This window comes from Pristiophorus japonicus, chromosome 7 (assembly GCF_044704955.1).
Source record: "Pristiophorus japonicus isolate sPriJap1 chromosome 7, sPriJap1.hap1, whole genome shotgun sequence".
NCBI classification, from domain to species: domain Eukaryota; kingdom Metazoa; phylum Chordata; class Chondrichthyes; family Pristiophoridae; genus Pristiophorus; species Pristiophorus japonicus.
This window is the reverse complement of record NC_091983.1, coordinates 100,833,597-100,853,665: the sequence shown is the minus strand read 5'-3', so window position 1 is coordinate 100,853,665 and position 20,069 is coordinate 100,833,597. Positions and strand designations below refer to the sequence as shown.

Below are 20,069 nucleotides of genomic sequence, written 5' to 3'. Positions count from 1 at the left end.
TTTCAAACTTGACCCTAAGGGCTCCCCAAGGTCATCAATTTTCTATCCATCTTGTCCAGACTCCTCAACTTTTCTGTATTTGTTGACTTACTAGAACATTAATCCATTGTTGTACACTAATAACAACTATCTGAAGTGCTAATTACACTTTATTCCTTTGGGTAGCTGGCACTGCCTTTTGGAAGTTAGAAGACATCCCTAGGGGTTTGCAGTGGTCCTCCTCACAGAAAAGTTTGAAAACCACTGATCTAGAGTAAAGTAATTAATTACAACATACTGATTTTTGTGTGCTGGGAACATGCATGTTATATCTTTGGTCATTTATTTAGCTTACAACAGAATGGCCACATATACTACATTGGATGGAAGTCACTTGGAATTATGGGAATCATCGATGCAAGTGAATGTGTACCAACATTTGGAGCAGGTAAATGGATTTCTACTGTTTGATTTTATGTGCTTTAATTTTTCACAATAATCTCTTGTATAGGACCTTGTCAAAAGCCTTTTGAAAGTCCAAATACACCACATCCACTGGTTCTCCCTGATCCACTCTACTAATTACATCCTCAAAAAATTCTAGAAGATTTGTCAAACATGATTTCTCTTTCATAAATCCATGCTGACTTGCCAGTGATCCTGTCACTGCTTTCCAAATGCGCTGCTATTACGTATTTAATAATTGATTCCAACATTTTCCCCACTACCAATGTCAGGCTAACCGGTTTATAATTCCCTGTTTTCGCTCTCCCTCCTTTTCATTAGCTGCCCTCCAATCCATAGGACCTGATCCAGAGTCTATAGAATGTTGGAAAATGACGACCAATGCATCCATTATTTCTAGGGCCACTTCTTTAAGTACTCTGGGATGCAGACTATCGGGCCCCGGAGATATATTGGCCTTGAATCCCATCAATTTCCCTAACACGATTTCTTGACTAATAAGGATTTCCTTCAGTTCCTCCTTCTCGCTAGACCCTCAGTCCCCTAGTATTTCTGGAAGGTTATTTGTGTCTTCCTTCGTGAAGACAGAACCAAAGTAGCTGTTCAATTGGTCTGCCATTTCTTTGTTCCTCATTATAAATTCACCTGATTCTGACTGCAAGGAACCTACATTTGTCTTCACTAATCATTTTATCTTCACATATCTATAGAAGGATTTTCAGTCAGTTTTTATGTTCCCTGCAAGCTTACTCTTATACTCTATTTTCCCCCTCCTAATTAAACCCTTTGTCCTCCTCTGCTGAATTCTAAATTTCTCCCAGTCCTCAGTTTTGCTGCTTTTCCTGGCCAATTTATATGCCTCTTCCTTGGATTTAACACTATCCCTAATTACTCTTGTTAGCCATGGTTGAGCCATCTTCCCCGTTTTATTTTTATGCCAGACAGGGATGTACAATTGTTGAAGTTCACCCATGTAATCTTTAAATGTCTGCCATTGCCTATCCACCGTCAACCGTTTAAGTATCATTCGCCAGTCTATCCTAGCCAATTCACGTCTCATACCATCAAAGTTAATTTTCTTTATGTTCAGGACCCTAGTCTCTGAATTAACTGTGTCACTCTCCATTTTAATGAAGAATTCTATGATATTATGGTCACTCTTCCCCAAGGGGCTCGCACAACAAGATTGCTAATTAATCCTCTCTCATTACACAACACCCAGTCTAGGATGGCTTGCTCTCTAGTTGGTTCCTCGACATATTGGTCTCGAAAACCATCCCTAATACACTCCAGGAAATCCTCCTCCACAGTATTGCTACCAGTTTGGTTAGCCCAATCTATAGGTAGGTTAAAGTCACCCATAATAACTGCTGTACCTTTATTGCACGCATCTCTAATTTCCTGTTTGATGCCATCCCCAATCTCACCACCACTGTTTGGTGGTCTGTACACAACTAGTGTTCACAACCCACTTGTGTTTTCTTCCCTTTGGTGTTCCGCAGCTCTACCCATACAGATTCCACATCATCCAAGCTAATGGCGTTCCTTACTATTCCGTTAATCTCCTCTTTAACCAGCAACGCTACCCCACCTCCTTTTCCTTTCTGTCTATCCTTTCTGAATATTGAATACCCCTGGATGTTGAGTTCCCAGCCTTGGTCACCCTGGAGCCATGTCTCCGTAATCCCAATTACATCATATCTGTTAACAGCTATCTGCGCAGTTAATTCATCCACCTTATTACGAATGCTCCTCACATTGAGACACAGAGCCTTCAGGCTTGTTTTTTTAACACTCTTTGTCCTTTTGGAATTATGTTCTAATGTGACCCTTTTTGATTTTTGCCTTTGATTTCTCTGCCTTTCCTTATCTCCTTTCTATCTTTTGCTTCTGCCCCCATTTTACTTCCATCTGTCTCCCTGCATAGGTTCCCATCACCCTGCCATATTAGTTTAAACCCTCCCCAACAGCACTAGCAAACACTCCCCCTGAACTGCTCACCAGAAGCCCACCCTGACCGATATAGATGAGACGAGGGGCATGGTTTAGTCATCCTCAGAATATCCCTGACTGTCAGTCTATTTACTGCGTCTATAAACAATAAAGGTGGCTGTGGTGGCTCCAGGACAGTGCCCCAGAAGCAGTAAAGGAAACGGGAAGGTCAAAGGTCGAACTGGCTCGCAATCCTGCAGTGCTGTTTTAACTGGAAATGACTTCCAAAATATAAAAGCTGAAAAATCTCTGTTGAAACATATTTGCTGAATTTTGTGGGCAATTTTAAGGGAGTTCATTTGATGGAAATAATGGATTTCCTTATTGGAATTCCATTGTTCCTGTGCTTTGAGGAGGAAGATGATGAAGACAAACAGGAGGAGAGGATGGAAGCCAGGAGATTGCAGAATCATGCACGCAGGCAATACCCGACATTCAGGTAGCCACACCACAGTCAACAGACCAAGGAGAATCTGTCTGGATTTGCTTACAGACAATGTCTGTGAAGACTGCGGATTCAGTAACTGAGGTGTACCAGCTGTTGGATCCAGACCTGCAGCCTCTTTGCATCAGGGGCACAGCGGTTGTGAAAGTGACAATACTACATTTTTTATGTATCTGGATGTTTTGAAGCAGCATCTGGTGAGATTAATCACATCAGGCAAGAGCAGTGCATCAGTGCATTATATAAGTGACAGATGCCCTGTTCAGTCATGCCTTCAGTTCATGGATCTGGCAAAGTAGACAGATAGAGAGAGAGACTACCAAACGTTCGAGTAGCTGGATTCCCCCAAGTGCAGGGTGCAATTGATCCCACCACGTCTGAAAGCACCATCACATTTATCAACAGGAAAGGATTTGATTCACTTAATGTACTGATAGTGATTGATGCCAGCCCCTTCAGTCTACATGTCAATCCATGCTACTGAGAAGCAGCCATGATTCTTTTATTCTCAGGCAATCCAGGATACCTGCACTGCTCAACAAAAGCACCGTGTCAGGGTGGCTGAAGGAAGACCACTGCTACCTGCTTCATGACCGATAACTCCTTTCTGTCATGCAAGGACAGAGGCCGAAAAAAGATGCAATAAAGGAGATTGCTATACAAATAATAGTTGAGCAAACCTTTGGTATTCTCAATTTGTAATATTGTTGTATGGATAGATCAGTAGGTGCCCTACAGTACAGTGCAGCAATGGTTTCAAGAATTGTAATGGCTTTATGCATCCTCAATGATTTGACCATTACAACAGAAATAGGCCTTCAATTAACATAAGGAATGAGGATGAGGAGAAGAGGAAGAAGTTGGAGACAACTCATTCCCGATCATGATAAGGATGCATCAGGTGAAAGGCGATGCCAGCAGGACAAATCATCAGGCAGGAAATCTACACCAACTCTTTCCATTAAAAAGGGTGCAAACCATTTGCATAACATAAAAATCCCTTGATTAACCTTTGCCTTGATCTCAGATAACCATTATCTAACTCCTTGATACCTCTAATGTTCTATCAAGGAGAAGACACTTGCAAACGTGAACCACTATATAAGAAAGATAACAAAAAGCTTCCATTGAAATAATATACAATTACACCAAAATTGCCAAAGATTTATAAGTTAGATTCCATATTGTATATTCATACACCCTACTACTAGTGGTGCTTCTACTTCTACTATTACTACTACTACCACCATTACTGCTACTGATTCTTATCATTGTCACTATTTCTTGTGCCTAAAACTCTTTTCATATCTGACCCTAATCTCTTGCTTTTAAGTGGTGCTACCTAAGTGTCATAAGGTTGCCAGGTTTGTAACTGGGACTGTATTGATGGAGCCCTCTAGGATTCAGATGGCACTTACCTCAGTGTTGCTAATGTCCTTACAGGATCTACTATGATGTCGCTTGTGCATCCAATGTATAGCAGACCCAACCCAGAAGCGCCCTATGCTGGTTTTGAGACTGTCATAGGAACAGCGATTTCTGTACCCATCTTTTGCAGCCCAGTAGTGCTGGACATGGGCTCAGTTGAACTAATGGTCTGTTGGTCTGTGAGAAAGCAGGCCAAATAGTCCAAATTAAGTCCCAAAAGCCCTGAGCTAAGATCTTCAAAGCATCCATGGAAGGAATTGATGCTGCCACTGCAAAAGCAACAATTATCCTTGGGATCTCCTCTTCATATCGTGATGCTGCAGAAATCCCCTGGAATGCCACACTCACCACTGTGCTCTTCATGGCATGCAATACCTCCTTCATGGTGTTGCTAATGTGGTTCACGGACTCCTCCAATTTATCTACCCTCTGCAGCACAAGTGTAGAATGTCTTCCACTGCCTGCTCATGAGATTTATGGTTCGGAATTGTAGATTTTTATAAAGACAGGACCCCTGAGACCTTGGTTCTTAGGCTCTTCAGCCAAGAGCAGTCACTTCTGCTCTCTTTGGGGTAGACACCTGCTTCCACATCATTCTCTAAACTAATCCTAATCAGACTTACCTGCCTTGTTCCTTTATCCCCTTTTCCTCCATCCATCTATCCAAACTAATCTAATCTTGAATAATGATATAATTTCTGCCTCAACCACTAACCCTGGAAGTGAACCCCACGTGATAGAGTAGATGGTGGGAAACGGTTTCCACTGGCAGGAGGGTCAGTAACCAGAGGACACAGATTTAAGATAATTGGCAAAAAATCCAGCGGGGTATTTAGGAGAATTATTTTTTTTACAGTGAATTTTTATGATCTGAATTGCACAACTTGAAAGGGTGGTGGAAGCAGATTCAACAGTAACTTTCAAACAGGCTATGGGGAAAAATCAGGAAAGTGGAACTAACTGCTCTTTTAAAAAGCCGGCAGAGACAGTATAGACTGAATGGCCTCCTTCTCTGCTGTACGATTCTATGATTTTATATTTACGGAAGTAGAATACCATTGTTCACAGTTAAATAACTGAAAACATTTTTCAACCCATAAAAATTGTTGTCATTTAATTTTTTAATGCAGATTTCAGTCACATTCGTGGTTTTATAAACAATGGCTTCGAAGAAATGGCAAACAGAGATGGAGATATTTCAACACTGGTAGGTGGCTCAGGTTTATACATCATATTCCAGTTGAAGAGCCAATGGGGCAAATTTTAACTTGGTCAAATAGGCATTTATGAGATGGAAACGGTCTCAAAATGGGGTCAGTAGACACACTGCCGACATTCCGGCCATGGGCATTTTTAAAGGGACCTATTGCTGGGTGGAGGAGCGCCTGCCTGTTTCAAGCAGTAGGTCCTTTTAATATGCAAATCGTGATCCTATGATGTACATAGGACCCCCAACTGCCGTTTAAGGGCACAATTGGACAGAGTATGTGCAGTGTATGCTCCAACCAGATTTGCCGGTGCTACAGCCGAATAATGGGCAAGAAATATACGTTTTAAATTATTTTTATGGGAGTAAGATGAGTAGGTTTGCTTCTTCCAACCCCATAAAAATAATCTGGGATGCTGCCTCCCCCACCCCCACCTCACTGGCAGCTGCGACCACCCCACTGCACCACCGCCCAGGACTTATCTTACTGTCAGCCAGGCCGCCTCTGGGTCCCCCAAACTTGCACAAACGGGAATCCAGCGAGCCACATCAGGACGTCGGTTTGGAGCAAGCAGCTCACTGCTTCTATTGACATGAGGTCCGGGTCTCATGGCTGCGGTTTCTCACTCCCGGCAAGGGCGGGCAGCCAGCGCGTTCCGCTGGTTGCTCACCGGAAAGTTAAAATCGATCGCGCTAAACTTACCAAGACCTTTCCGCATTATAGTTTGATTACCATGTTTTTAAAAGCTGTCATAAATATTTAGTCTATTGGAGAATTATTTACTTCATTGCTAATGTTAAGTTATTGCTATGTCGGATTATGATGAATATAAAGTACTTTTGAGATTATAAGCAACATAGTTGTATTGTCTCAAGTACCATGTAAATATTAAGGTGTAACTTGCATTTATATAGCATTTTATCACAACTCTGAGGCCTAGAAATGCGGGTCCTTTGCGCTTCCTGTTCGCGCCCCCCCGGGTGCTGCACCGCTAACGATTCCCGCTAAATTTGGCGGGTGTTTAGCGGCGGCGGTATCCCATAGCGTCCAGATCTGCTGCACCAGCAATGCTGACGTCATCACCATGTGCAGCGCCCCGGTAGCACCCAAGGCTTTAAATTGGGTATCTCTCCCTGAAACTCTGCTGGGCGATGACAGCGACTGTTTCAGAAAACACGAATTGGATGGGCCAGCAGCTTGTGGCATGAAAATTAAAGGGGAAGTGTGCTGCTGTTAAAAAAAAATCTGATTTTTTTCTGCACCCCGTTGGCTTTGAACATGGTGTCCATGCGGTGATCAGTCAGTCCGGCACTCTGAGTGCTGGGCTGTTGGCATGGCACCCCATTCCCCAGTGGTCCAGGTAGGACTCTCTTTTTGCTGTACTGTATGCAACTTGGACCCTTTCCTTTAATTAAGGCTATTGGCGACTCGGGGGATAGGTCCTTGCACACATGGTTTGCACATATCCAGTACCCCGGCTGTCATGGCTGGCAACTAAACCACATTGTCTTAGCCCTGCTGGTCCCTTGCTATTCGGACCTCACTGCTTCATTGCCAGTTGTGAGGATGATATCGGGGACAACAAAAAAGCCTGGAATTTCCAGGAACCCTGAGTGAGTGACTGGGAGAGAGACACACACACACACACAAGCTGGGGGAGGGAGGGAGAGACACAAACACAAACTGGGAGAAGGAGGGAAAGAGAAATAAATTAGGAGAGAGTGGGAAAATTCATGTTAGCCTGCGATGTGTGCTGTTGTACAATATATTTTGTTCTGGGAGTCAAGACAGCTTTGGAGCTTTTCTCTGACTAAGCCTTACCTCCGTGAAGCTGGGTGTCCACGGTGGGAAGTGTGAGTCAGTGAATTAAAGTAGGTTTGGTTTTAGTTTTACTTATTTATAACCAGATGTCCAGTATAAAAAGTCACACAATTGTATGACAACTTTAATGAGACATTACTTATGTTTTTGTTGAATCCGTAGTATTTACTTTGTATTTTTCATTGCGATCCATACTGTAGAAACATCACAGATGTTGTTTTTATTTAAACATTACTTGTCCTTAAATCTTTCTGTTCTTTTGTGTATTGTCTTTGATTTATAAATTATATTATTCATCTCACTATAAAACAAAGTCAAATATTTTATTCAGGGCTTGGTGTTACTCAGATCCTCAACTAAGGTAAATGCAATAACATTTTCAAACAGTGGGCCAATGTCACGTGATCCAATGTCACATGATCCATTGCCATACAATCAAATCTCCAGGAATACATCAAACCAGAGTTGGCAACCCTAATTGGAAAAGGGAGCATCAGCTCCAGGCCATGATCGGGTGGGCTGGGGGCAGGTTTGAGATTGGGTGGGCTGGGGGGCGGCTGGAGATCAGGCTTAGGGGAGGTCGAAGGCTTCCTTGAGGGGCCTGAGAGGAGCACTCCTGCTCCTCCTGGCCCAAAAGGAGTGCTAAAACTGCTATTTACTTTGGGGAGCCAGCAGGTCCCCGCTCGAATCAGCTGCCGGGAATCCGACAGGTCGTGCCACACCCTCACTTACTGTTAAATTTAAGTCAATTATGTCATCAAGATGTCTGCGCTCCTCAAATTCTGCCCTCTTGAACATCCCTCATTATAACTGCTCAACCATCGGTGGCCGTGCCTTCAGCTGTGTGGGCCCTAAGCTCTGGAACTCCCTCCCTAAACCTCTCCACCTCTCTACATCTCTTTCCTCCTTTAAGACACTCCTTAAAACCTACTTCTTTACCCAAGTTTTTGGCCATCTGCCGTAATTTCTTCTTTTATGGCTCGGTGTCAAATTTACCTGTTTTGTCTTGTAACACTGTTGTGAAGTACCTTGAGACATTTTACTACGTTAAAGGTACTATATAAATAAAAGTTATTATTAATAATCAGGCCGTGACGTTGGTATGTTATTTAGCCCCCGGCCTGTCTTTTTGATTTCTGCACTTTAAAATTTAAAGCGGTGGGAATGGGGATGGATTGGGATCGGGTTGCCCAATCCTGATATTTTAACATCCCCCCATCCCACCCCACCCTTCATGTGGCTAGAAATCAAAGCTCCATAGCCTACGATTTTACAGCCATTAATGCGATGTGAAATCAATACAGGTATTCTGTTCTAAAATTAATTCAAAACATCTATATTAAACTTCATTTAGGGTAAAATTAATTTTAAAAGTTAGATATTGTAACAGCTGCAGGTGGTTCTATGTTAGGGGATAGAATGTAATAAAGATCTATCACATAACATTAATTTGGAAATGCAAAAATGTTGCTATTAACTGACCATTTAACTCTCCATTCCGACCATCATCACTGGCTCTGCAGCAATAGCTTTGAATAAAATTAATTTAAAAAAAAAATGTAACAGTTGCAATGATTTGTTTCCTCTAAGAATTTAACTTTTCCTCTCCCTTTTCCCTTCTCTCCCCTCCCGATCCACCTCATCCCTCCCTTGCTTTCTACCCTTCCCCCTCCTCTAATCTTTTCCCCCTTCTTTCTCCTCTCTCCCTTCCTCTCTATCTCTCCTCCTCCCTTCTCCATTTCTCTAGCCCCTTCTCCCATTTGGATTCAATTATCCTCCAATCTTGAACCCTGTTGGACTAGAATACTGCATTTAGCCTTGTTTCCCCATATGCAATGGCACCGGGGATTGAATAGTAATATTTCAAAATGTTATGGTGTCTGGAATATACAAATTTACACTTACAATTTTCAATAATAAATTCGTGCTGCTTTCTGAAGTAACCTTTAGATTTTCAATGGTTATGTCTTGCAAATCAGGTTAATTCTGACTTGAAATTAAAAATTGTTCCCTCTGACTTCCCAGCATTATGCAAAATGGTATCATGAGAATAGGATCTGTCTGCTCCCCCATCCACCATCAGACCCCCCCTCTCACCATCTGCCCCCCCCCAACCACCATCTGCCCCCCCAACCACCATCTGCCCCTCCCCAAACCACCATCTGCCCCCACAAACCATCATCTTCCCCCCTCAACCACCATCTGCCCCTCCCCAAACCACCATCTGCCCCTCCCCAACCACCATCTTCCCCCCAACCACCATCTGCCCCCCCAACCACCATCTGCCCCCCCAACCACCATCTGCCCCTCCCCAAACCACCATCTGCCCCCACAAACCATCATCTTCCCCCCTCAACCACCATCTGCCCCCCCCAACCACCATCTGCCCCTCCCCAAACCACCATCTGCCCCTCCCCAAACCACCATCTGCCCCCACAAACCATCATCTTCCCCCCTCAACCACCATCTGCCCCTCCCCAACCACCATCTGCCCCCCCCAACCACCATCTGCCCCCCCCAACCACCATCTGCCCCCCCAACCACCATCTGCCCCTCCCCAAACCACCATCTGCCCCCACAAACCATCATCTTCCCCCCTCAACCACCATCTGCCCCTCCCCAACCACCATCTGCCCCCCCCAACCACCATCTGCCCCCCAACCACCATCTGCCCCTCCCAACCACCATCTGCCTCCCTCAACCACCATCTTCCCCCCTCAACCACCATCTGCCCCTCCCCAACCACCATCTGCCCCCCCAACCACCATCTGCCCCTCCCCAACCACCATCTGCCCCCCCAACCACCATCTGCCCCTCCCCAACCACCATCTGCCCCCCCCAACCACCATCTGCCCCCCCCAACCACCATCTGCCCCTCCCCAAACCACCATCTGCCCCCACAAACCATCATCTTCCCCCCCTCAACCACCATCTGCCCCTCCCCAACCACCATCTGCCCCCCTCAACCACCATCTGCCCCCCTCAACCACCATCTGCCCCCCTCAACCACCATCTGCCCTCCTCAACCACCATCTGCCTCCCTCAACCACCATCTGCCCCCCTCAACCACCATCTGCCCCCCTCAACCACCATCTGCCCCCCTCAACCACCATCTGCCCCCCTCAACCACCATCTGCCCCCCTCAACCACCATCTGCCCCTCCCCAACCACCATCTGCCCCTCCCCAACCACCATCTGCCCCCCTCAACCACCATCTGCCCCCCTCAACCACCATCTTCCCCCCTCAACCACCATCTTCCCCCCCCAACCACCATCTTCCCCCCCTCAACCACCATCTGCCCCCCTCAACCACCATCTGCCCCCCTCAACCACCATCTGCCCCTCCCCAACCACCATCTGCCCCCCTCAACCACCATCTGCCCCCCTCAACCACCATCTTCCCCCCTCAACCACCATCTGCCCCCCTCAACCACCATCTGCCCCTCCCCAACCACCATCTGCCCCTCCCCAACCACCATCTGCCCCTCCCCAACCACCATCTTCCCCCCCTCAACCACCATCTGCCCCCCTCAACCACCATCTGCCCCCCTCAACCACCATCTGCCTCCCTCAACCACCATCTGCCCCCCTCAACCACCATCTTCCCCCCTCAACCACCATCTGCCCCCCTCAACCACCATCTTCCCCCCCTCAACCACCATCTGCCCCTCCCCAACCACCATCTGCCCCTCCCCAACCACCATCTGCCTCTCCCCAACCACCATCTTCCCCCCCTCAACCACCATCTGCCCCCCTCAACCACCATCTGACCCCCTCAACCACCATCTGCCCCCCTCAACCACCATCTGCCCCCCTCAACCACCATCTGCCCCTCCCCAACCACCATCTTCCCCCCCTCAACCACCATCTGCCCCCCTCAACCACCATCTGCCCCTCCCCAACCACCATCTTCCCCCCCTCAACCACCATCTTCCCCCCCCCAACCACCATCTGCCCCCTTCAACCACCATCTGCCCCTCCCCAACCACCATCTTCCCCCCCTCAACCACCATCTGCCCCCCTCAACCACCATCTGCCCCCCTCAACCACCATCTTCCCCCCTCAACCACCATCTTCCCCCCCCAACCACCATCTTCCCCTCCCCAACCACCATCTGCCCCTCCCCAACCACCATCTGCCCCTCCCCAAACCACCATCTGCCCCTCCCCAAACCACCATCTGCCCCCACAAACCATCATCTTCCCCCCTCAACCACCATCTGCCCCCCCCCAACCACCATCTGCCCCTCCCCAAACCACCATCTGCCCCTCCCCAAACCACCATCTGCCCCCACAAACCATCATCTTCCCCCCTCAACCATCATCTGCCCCTCCCCAACCACCATCTGCCCCCCCCAACCACCATCTGCCCCCCCCAACCACCATCTGCCCCCCCAACCACCATCTGCCCCTCCCCAAACCACCATCTGCCCCCACAAACCATCATCTTCCCCCCTCAACCACCATCTGCCCCTCCCCAACCACCATCTGCCCCTCCCAACCACCATCTGCCTCCCTCAACCACCATCTGCCCCCCAACCACCATCTGCCCCCCCAACCACCATCTGCCCCCCCAACCACCATCTGCCCCTCCCAACCACCATCTGCCTCCCTCAACCACCATCTTCCCCCCTCAACCACCATCTGCCCCTCCCCAACCACCATCTGCCCCCCCAACCACCATCTGCCCCTCCCCAACCACCATCTGCCCCCCCAACCACCATCTGCCCCTCCCCAACCACCATCTGCCCCCCCCAACCACCATCTGCCCCCCCCAACCACCATCTGCCCCTCCCCAAACCACCATCTGCCCCCACAAACCATCATCTTCCCCCCCTCAACCACCATCTGCCCCTCCCCAACCACCATCTGCCCCCCTCAACCACCATCTGCCCCCCTCAACCACCATCTGCCCCCCTCAACCACCATCTGCCCTCCTCAACCACCATCTGCCTCCCTCAACCACCATCAGCCCCCCTCAACCACCATCTGCCCCCCTCAACCACCATCTGCCCCCCTCAACCACCATCTGCCCCCCTCAACCACCATCTGCCCCCCTCAACCACCATCTGCCCCTCCCCAACCACCATCTGCCCCTCCCCAACCACCATCTGCCCCCCTCAACCACCATCTGCCCCCCTCAACCACCATCTTCCCCCCTCAACCACCATCTTCCCCCCCAACCACCATCTTCCCCCCCTCAACCACCATCTGCCCCCCTCAACCACCATCTGCCCCCCTCAACCACCATCTGCCCCCCTCAACCACCATCTGCCCCTCCCCAACCACCATCTGCCCCCCTCAACCACCATCTGCCCCCCTCAACCACCATCTTCCCCCCTCAACCACCATCTGCCCCACTCAACCACCATCTGCCCCTCCCCAACCACCATCTGCCCCTCCCCAACCACCATCTGCCCCTCCCCAACCACCATCTTCCCCCCCTCAACCACCATCTGCCCCCCTCAACCACCATCTGCCCCCCTCAACCACCATCTGCCTCCCTCAACCACCATCTGCCCCCCTCAACCACCATCTTCCCCCCTCAACCACCATCTGCCCCTCCCCAACCACCATCTGCCCCCTTCAACCACCATCTGCCTCTCCCCAACCACCATCTGCCCCCCTCAACCACCATCTTCCCCCCCTCAACCACCATCTGACCCCCTCAACCACCATCTGACCCCCTCAACCACCATCTGCCCCCCTCAACCACCATCTGCCCCCCTCAACCACCATCTGCCTCCCTCAACCACCATCTGCCCCCCTCAACCACCATCTTCCCCCCTCAACCACCATCTGCCCCCCTCAACCACCATCTTCCCCCCCTCAACCACCATCTGCCCCTCCCCAACCACCATCTGCCCCTCCCCAACCACCATCTGCCTCTCCCCAACCACCATCTTCCCCCCCTCAACCACCATCTGCCCCCCTCAACCACCATCTGACCCCCTCAACCACCATCTGCCCCCCTCAACCACCATCTGCCCCCCTCAACCACCATCTGCCCCTCCCCAACCACCATCTTCCCCCCCTCAACCACCATCTGCCCCCCTCAACCACCATCTGCCCCTCCCCAACCACCATCTTCCCCCCCTCAACCACCATCTTCCCCCCCCCAACCACCATCTGCCCCCTTCAACCACCATCTGCCCCTCCCCAACCACCATCTTCCCCCCCTCAACCACCATCTGCCCCCCTCAACCACCATCTGCCCCCCTCAACCACCATCTTCCCCCCTCAACCACCATCTTCCCCCCCCAACCACCATCTTCCCCTCCCCAACCACCATCTGCCCCTCCCCAACCACCATCTGCCCCTCCCCAAACCACCATCTGCCCCTCCCCAAACCACCATCTGCCCCCACAAACCATCATCTTCCCCCCTCAACCACCATCTGCCCCCCCCCAACCACCATCTGCCCCTCCCCAAACCACCATCTGCCCCTCCCCAAACCACCATCTGCCCCCACAAACCATCATCTTCCCCCCTCAACCATCATCTGCCCCTCCCCAACCACCATCTGCCCCCCCCAACCACCATCTGCCCCCCCCAACCACCATCTGCCCCCCCAACCACCATCTGCCCCTCCCCAAACCACCATCTGCCCCCACAAACCATCATCTTCCCCCCTCAACCACCATCTGCCCCTCCCCAACCACCATCTGCCCCTCCCAACCACCATCTGCCTCCCTCAACCACCATCTGCCCCCCAACCACCATCTGCCCCCCCAACCACCATCTGCCCCCCCAACCACCATCTGCCCCTCCCAACCACCATCTGCCTCCCTCAACCACCATCTTCCCCCCTCAACCACCATCTGCCCCTCCCCAACCACCATCTGCCCCCCCAACCACCATCTGCCCCTCCCCAACCACCATCTGCCCCCCCAACCACCATCTGCCCCTCCCCAACCACCATCTGCCCCCCCCAACCACCATCTGCCCCCCCCAACCACCATCTGCCCCTCCCCAAACCACCATCTGCCCCCACAAACCATCATCTTCCCCCCCTCAACCACCATCTGCCCCTCCCCAACCACCATCTGCCCCCCTCAACCACCATCTGCCCCCCTCAACCACCATCTGCCCCCCTCAACCACCATCTGCCCTCCTCAACCACCATCTGCCTCCCTCAACCACCATCAGCCCCCCTCAACCACCATCTGCCCCCCTCAACCACCATCTGCCCCCCTCAACCACCATCTGCCCCCCTCAACCACCATCTGCCCCCCTCAACCACCATCTGCCCCTCCCCAACCACCATCTGCCCCTCCCCAACCACCATCTGCCCCCCTCAACCACCATCTGCCCCCCTCAACCACCATCTTCCCCCCTCAACCACCATCTTCCCCCCCAACCATCATCTTCCCCCCCTCAACCACCATCTGCCCCCCTCAACCACCATCTGCCCCCCTCAACCACCATCTGCCCCCTTCAACCACCATCTGCCCCTCCCCAACCACCATCTGCCCCCCTCAACCACCATCTGCCCCCCTCAACCACCATCTTCCCCCCTCAACCACCATCTGCCCCACTCAACCACCATCTGCCCCTCCCCAACCACCATCTGCCCCTCCCCAACCACCATCTGCCCCTCCCCAACCACCATCTTCCCCCCCTCAACCACCATCTGCCCCCCTCAACCACCATCTGCCCCCCTCAACCACCATCTGCCTCCCTCAACCACCATCTGCCCCCCTCAACCACCATCTTCCCCCCTCAACCACCATCTGCCCCTCCCCAACCACCATCTGCCCCCTTCAACCACCATCTGCCTCTCCCCAACCACCATCTGCCCCCCTCAACCACCATCTTCCCCCCCTCAACCACCATCTGACCCCCTCAACCACCATCTGACCCCCTCAACCACCATCTGCCCCCCTCAACCACCATCTGCCCCCCTCAACCACCATCTGCCCCTCCCCAACCACCATCTTCCCCCCCTCAACCACCATCTGCCCCTCCCCAACCACCATCTGCCCCCCTCAACCACCATCTGCCCCCGTCAACCACCATCTGCCCCTCCCCAACCACCATCTTCCCCCCCTCAACCACCATCTGCCCCCCCCAACCACCATCTGCCCCTCCCCAACCACCATCTGCCCCTCCCCAACCACCATCTGCCCCCCTCAACCACCATCTGCCCCTCCCCAACCACCATCTTCCCCCCCTCAACCACCATCTGACCCCCTCAACCACCATCTGCCCCCCTCAACCACCATCTGCCCCCCCCAACCACCATCTGCCCCCCTCAACCACCATCTGCCCCCCCCAACCACCATCTGCCCCCCTCAACCACCATCTGCCCCCCTCAACCACCATCTGCCCCCCCCAACCACCATCTGCCCCCCTCAACCACCATCTGCCCCCCTCAACCACCATCTGCCCCCCCCCAACCACCATCTGCCCCTCCCCAACCACCATCTTCCCCCCCTCAACCACCATCTGCCCCCCTCAACCACCATCTGCCCCCCTCAACCACCATCTGACCCCCTCAACCACCATCTGCCCCCCTCAACCACCATCTTCCCCCCTCAACCACCATCTGCCCCCCTCAACCACCATCTTCCCCCCTCAACCACCATCTGCCCCCCTCAACCACCATCTGCCTCCCTCAACCACCATCTGCCCCCCTCAACCACCATCTGTCCCCCCCAACCACCATCTGCCCCCCCTCAACCACCATCTGCCCCTCCCTCAACCACCATCTGCCCCCCCAACCACCATCTGCCCCCCCTCAACCACCATCTGCCCCTCCCCAACCACCATCTGCCCCCCCTCAACCACCATCTGCCCCTCCCCAACCACCATCTGCCCCTCCCCAACCACCATCTGCCCCCCTCAACCACCATCTGCCCCTCCCCAACCACCATCTGCCCCCCTCAACCACCATCTGCCCCTCCCCAACCACCATCTGCCTCCCTCAACCACCATCTGCTCCCCCAACCACCATCTGCCCCTCCCCAACCACCATCTTCCCCCCCTCAACCACCATCTGCCCCTCCCCAACCACCATCTGCCTCCCTCAACCACCATCTGCCCCTCCCCAACCACCATCTGCCTCCCTCAACCACCATCTGCCTCCCTCAACCACCATCTTCCCCCCCTCAACCACCATCTGCCTCCCTCAACCACCATCTTCCCCCCCTCAACCACCATCTGCCCCCCCCAACCACCATCTTCCCCCCCCCCAACCACCATCTGCCCCTCCCCCCCCGACCACCGTCTGCCCGCCACCACCATCAGACCCTTCCTCCGATCACCGTTGGACCCCCCGACCACTATCTGCACCCCCCCCCCCACCATCATCTGACCTTCTCCCCAACCACGATCTGCACCCACCCCGAGATCGTACCCCCCACACTTGGACCAACCCCCGAGCACCATTTCCCGCTGACCACCGTTGCAATCCGCCCACAAACAGGACTTCCCCACCACCCCCGCCACAATCATTTGCACACCCGCACTAGCTCTACCTGCTCTCACGCCAACTCAGCTGCGACTCTGTGCTTTAGGACTTCCTGCCTTTCAGGCCTCTAGCCAGTAAATCAGGCTGGCTGTGGCAGGAAACCTGTGGAAAAATATTTAAAGACATCCTGGAAAACCCATACTTTTGGGTTTCCTGACCTCAAAACAGTGCACCTGCACGGAACACACCTCCGAGCTAAAATCCAGCCAATGTTCAAGAAAAAAATAGATGAAAATCACAACAATATTTCTGATAACAAAAATCATATAAGGGTTCTGAAACATTATAACTAAGGATTCATTTAGACCCTATAAAGTGCACATACCTTGTGACTTTTCAATTTTCCCTCTTCCTATTCCAATTTTTCCTTGATGTTCTGCTGTGGTTCAGTTGGTAGCACTCCCACCTCTGAGTCAGAAAGTTGTGGATTCAACTCCAGAGACTTGAGCACAAAAATCTAGGTTGATACTCCAGTGCAGTACTGAGGGAACGATGCGCTGCCAGAGGTGCCATCTTTCGGATGAGACTTTAAACCGAGTCTGCTCTCTCAGGTGGATGTAAAAGATACCATGGCACTATTTTGAAGAGATGCAGGGTAGTTATCCCCAGCACTCCATTTGGGCCAATATTTATCCCTCAATCAACATCACTAAAACAAAATATCTGGTCATTATCACATTGCTGCTTGTGGGAGCTTATTGTGTGTGAATTGGCTGCCACATTTTCTACATTGTACAAGTACTTCAAAAGGTACATCATTTATTGTAAAGCGCTTTGGGATATCCGGAGATCGTGAAAGGCACTATATAAATGCAAGCCTTTCCCGTTTTTTGTTCTGTAAGGGTCTCCTTGGAGTATGATTGTCTGAAAATTAAAATCTTTTATGACCCTGGAAGATTAGACTTGGTCTGTAGAAATTGCGTGTGACTACTTGGCCTCCATATCTCCTTCCACTATCACCTCAGCTCAGTGGCCACAATCAGTCCTGCTCTGAAGGCCAGTGTAGTCAACTAAAGTAACGTAGTCAGGTCTAATGTCTTTTCCTTAACTCATTAGCAATTGTTTTCTCTCTGCTGTCTATACTTACACTGAGCATCTTGTTAAGTATTTGAAGGATCGGTGAGAAAGACAACAGCATTCAATCTGCAGATGACTGGGGTTGTCCATTGTCCTACCTATCAAAAGACCAAGGGGCAAAATTCAGTAGCACTCCATTTGGGATACTAAGGGGGCAAAATTCAGTGGTGCCCTGTTTGGATCACTAAGGGGTCAGAATCGATACCGCCCCATTTGGGGCACCAAGGGGCCAAAATTCAGTAGCGTCACGTTTCGGGCACTAAGGGGTCGAAATTCGGTACCACCATTTTTGAGGTGGTGTTGCCGACTGAGAGAAATCTTTAGCGCCTCGCTTTAGGCGCGGTCCCCAAAAGCAAAATTCATTGGATAGCAGCGTAAAATCATGGCGTTGCACACTTACCTGGAGGTGCTACGCTGCGCTAAGTGGGCTGTTAACCGTGGGCTTAACATCTGGGTGTTAGGCAGCACTTGGAGCTGTACCACAGACAGAGTGGCACCACTTGGATTCCATTGAGGCATTGATTGGGCGCCTCAACGCCTCATGGGTATATTCGCTTCCTACGCACTTACTCAGAAGCTGAGCATCGCAGACCCAGCAGCAGCTCGACAGCGTGCCCATTGGTTCTCGGACGCGGCAGTAGATGCACTCCTTGATGCCCTGGAGAGGTGGCGGAGACCAACTGACAGAGGCCTATGGAGGGAAATCTCACAACAAGTTTCTGCGATTGGCAGGACAGTCACAGAATGCCTACAAAAGTGGAATGCGGCTGGTGAGGGTGAGTACCTTAAATTTGAACCATCACTATGCTAAACTCTGAACTCAATGTACACCCTCTGCTCAATGTAGTGTTTTGGATTCCATGCTCTACATGGGTGAGGTCAGATGCAAGTTTCCCAATTGAAGCCTCATCCACTGCAAGGGCCTACATGCACTGTTAACCTTGCTACCCGGTTCTGCAGATCCACCCCTCATGTTGTAAACTCCTCAGTCTTCATATGTGTCTCGAAGAGGGTAGCCTCCCCATTACTGTTAGGTCCTGGCCCCCTAATTCAAGCATTCCCACAGCAAGTCCACGCAGCGAATGGAAGTTATATCGAACAGTGAAGACTCTCATACAGTTACATCTATTAAACTATGTAAGACATCTAAGACACTGATAGAAAGGCTCTATCTCAGATATTCTCTTTAATCTCTCAGGACTAACTCACCCACAACTGCAGGGAACAGATGCAGGCTGCAGGAGGGTAGTCTGAACTCCAGGACCTGATTCCGTTCGAGGAACACGTCTCGGCTGTGATGGTCGTTCAAGTTGGTGCCATGGTGGTGGGTGAGGCCGACTCCCCTGGGGACAGTGACGGTGCGTTGATTTCCTTTGCAGCATCTGGCAGGACACTTCAGCCTGCCACCACAATCCTTCAGCTCTTTCCATTAGACTGCCATTTTCCAATGGCTTTTCCGCTCCTAGCCTCTTCCCCTTCTCTGGCTTTGTGTTTTCAGATGATGACTCAGGTGGCCAGGGGCCTGCACATCAGCCTTCCACTGCGGGTGATGGTGGAGAGGATGAGGAGGTGGAGGACACCTCTCTGGACATGACAGATGATCCAGCGCCCTCACAGAGTGGGGCCAGCAGCTTTTTGTCGGAAGGCGTGGTCGGGGAGATGGAGGTGGGTGATACTCCGGGGCCCAGTGGCCTGCAGCCACGGGGGAGGGGAGATCAGGGGGCCAGCTCCGCGGAGGGTGAATGCACGCCTGAGTGATGCTCAGCAGCACTCTGATGATGAGGCCAACTTCGAGGATCTCGTAAGACAGTCATTGCAGATGCACAGTAATCTGCTGGGTGTTTTGTCAAGGGTGCCCGAGAGTGTCGAAGCACTTGCTTTAAGTGTGATGGAGGCCGCCTCAATGATTGCATTTGTGTGTCAACAGCCCATCGAGCCCATCCTTGGTAAATACCGTGGGGTCCCAGACATAGTGGCACGGGCTATGGCTGACATGGCAGTAGCCATTGAGCACCAGGCAGACGGTATGATTGGCTTGCAGACTGTCATGTCATCAGTGCATGGTGGCATCAATTAGTTCCATGGTGTGCTGCAGTCGTAGTCTTCCCTGCTGCAGAGCCAACTTGAATTCATGCAGGCACTGACTTCTGCCATCGTGTCCGGGGCCCCATCAGTTGCACAGG

At 51.5% G+C, this 20,069-nt stretch overlaps 1 protein-coding gene across 1 annotated transcript in view; it reads left to right on the top strand.

The window, feature by feature from the left end:
* gckr (glucokinase (hexokinase 4) regulator) overlaps positions 1-20,069 on the top strand; it is a 100,010-nt gene that overhangs the window by 50,522 nt on the left and 29,419 nt on the right. The window contains exons 12-13 of the mRNA XM_070884200.1: positions 330-427; positions 5,440-5,516. Coding sequence (XP_070740301.1) covers positions 330-427; positions 5,440-5,516 — 175 coding nt within the window. The remainder of the gene's footprint in view (positions 1-329; positions 428-5,439; positions 5,517-20,069) is intronic.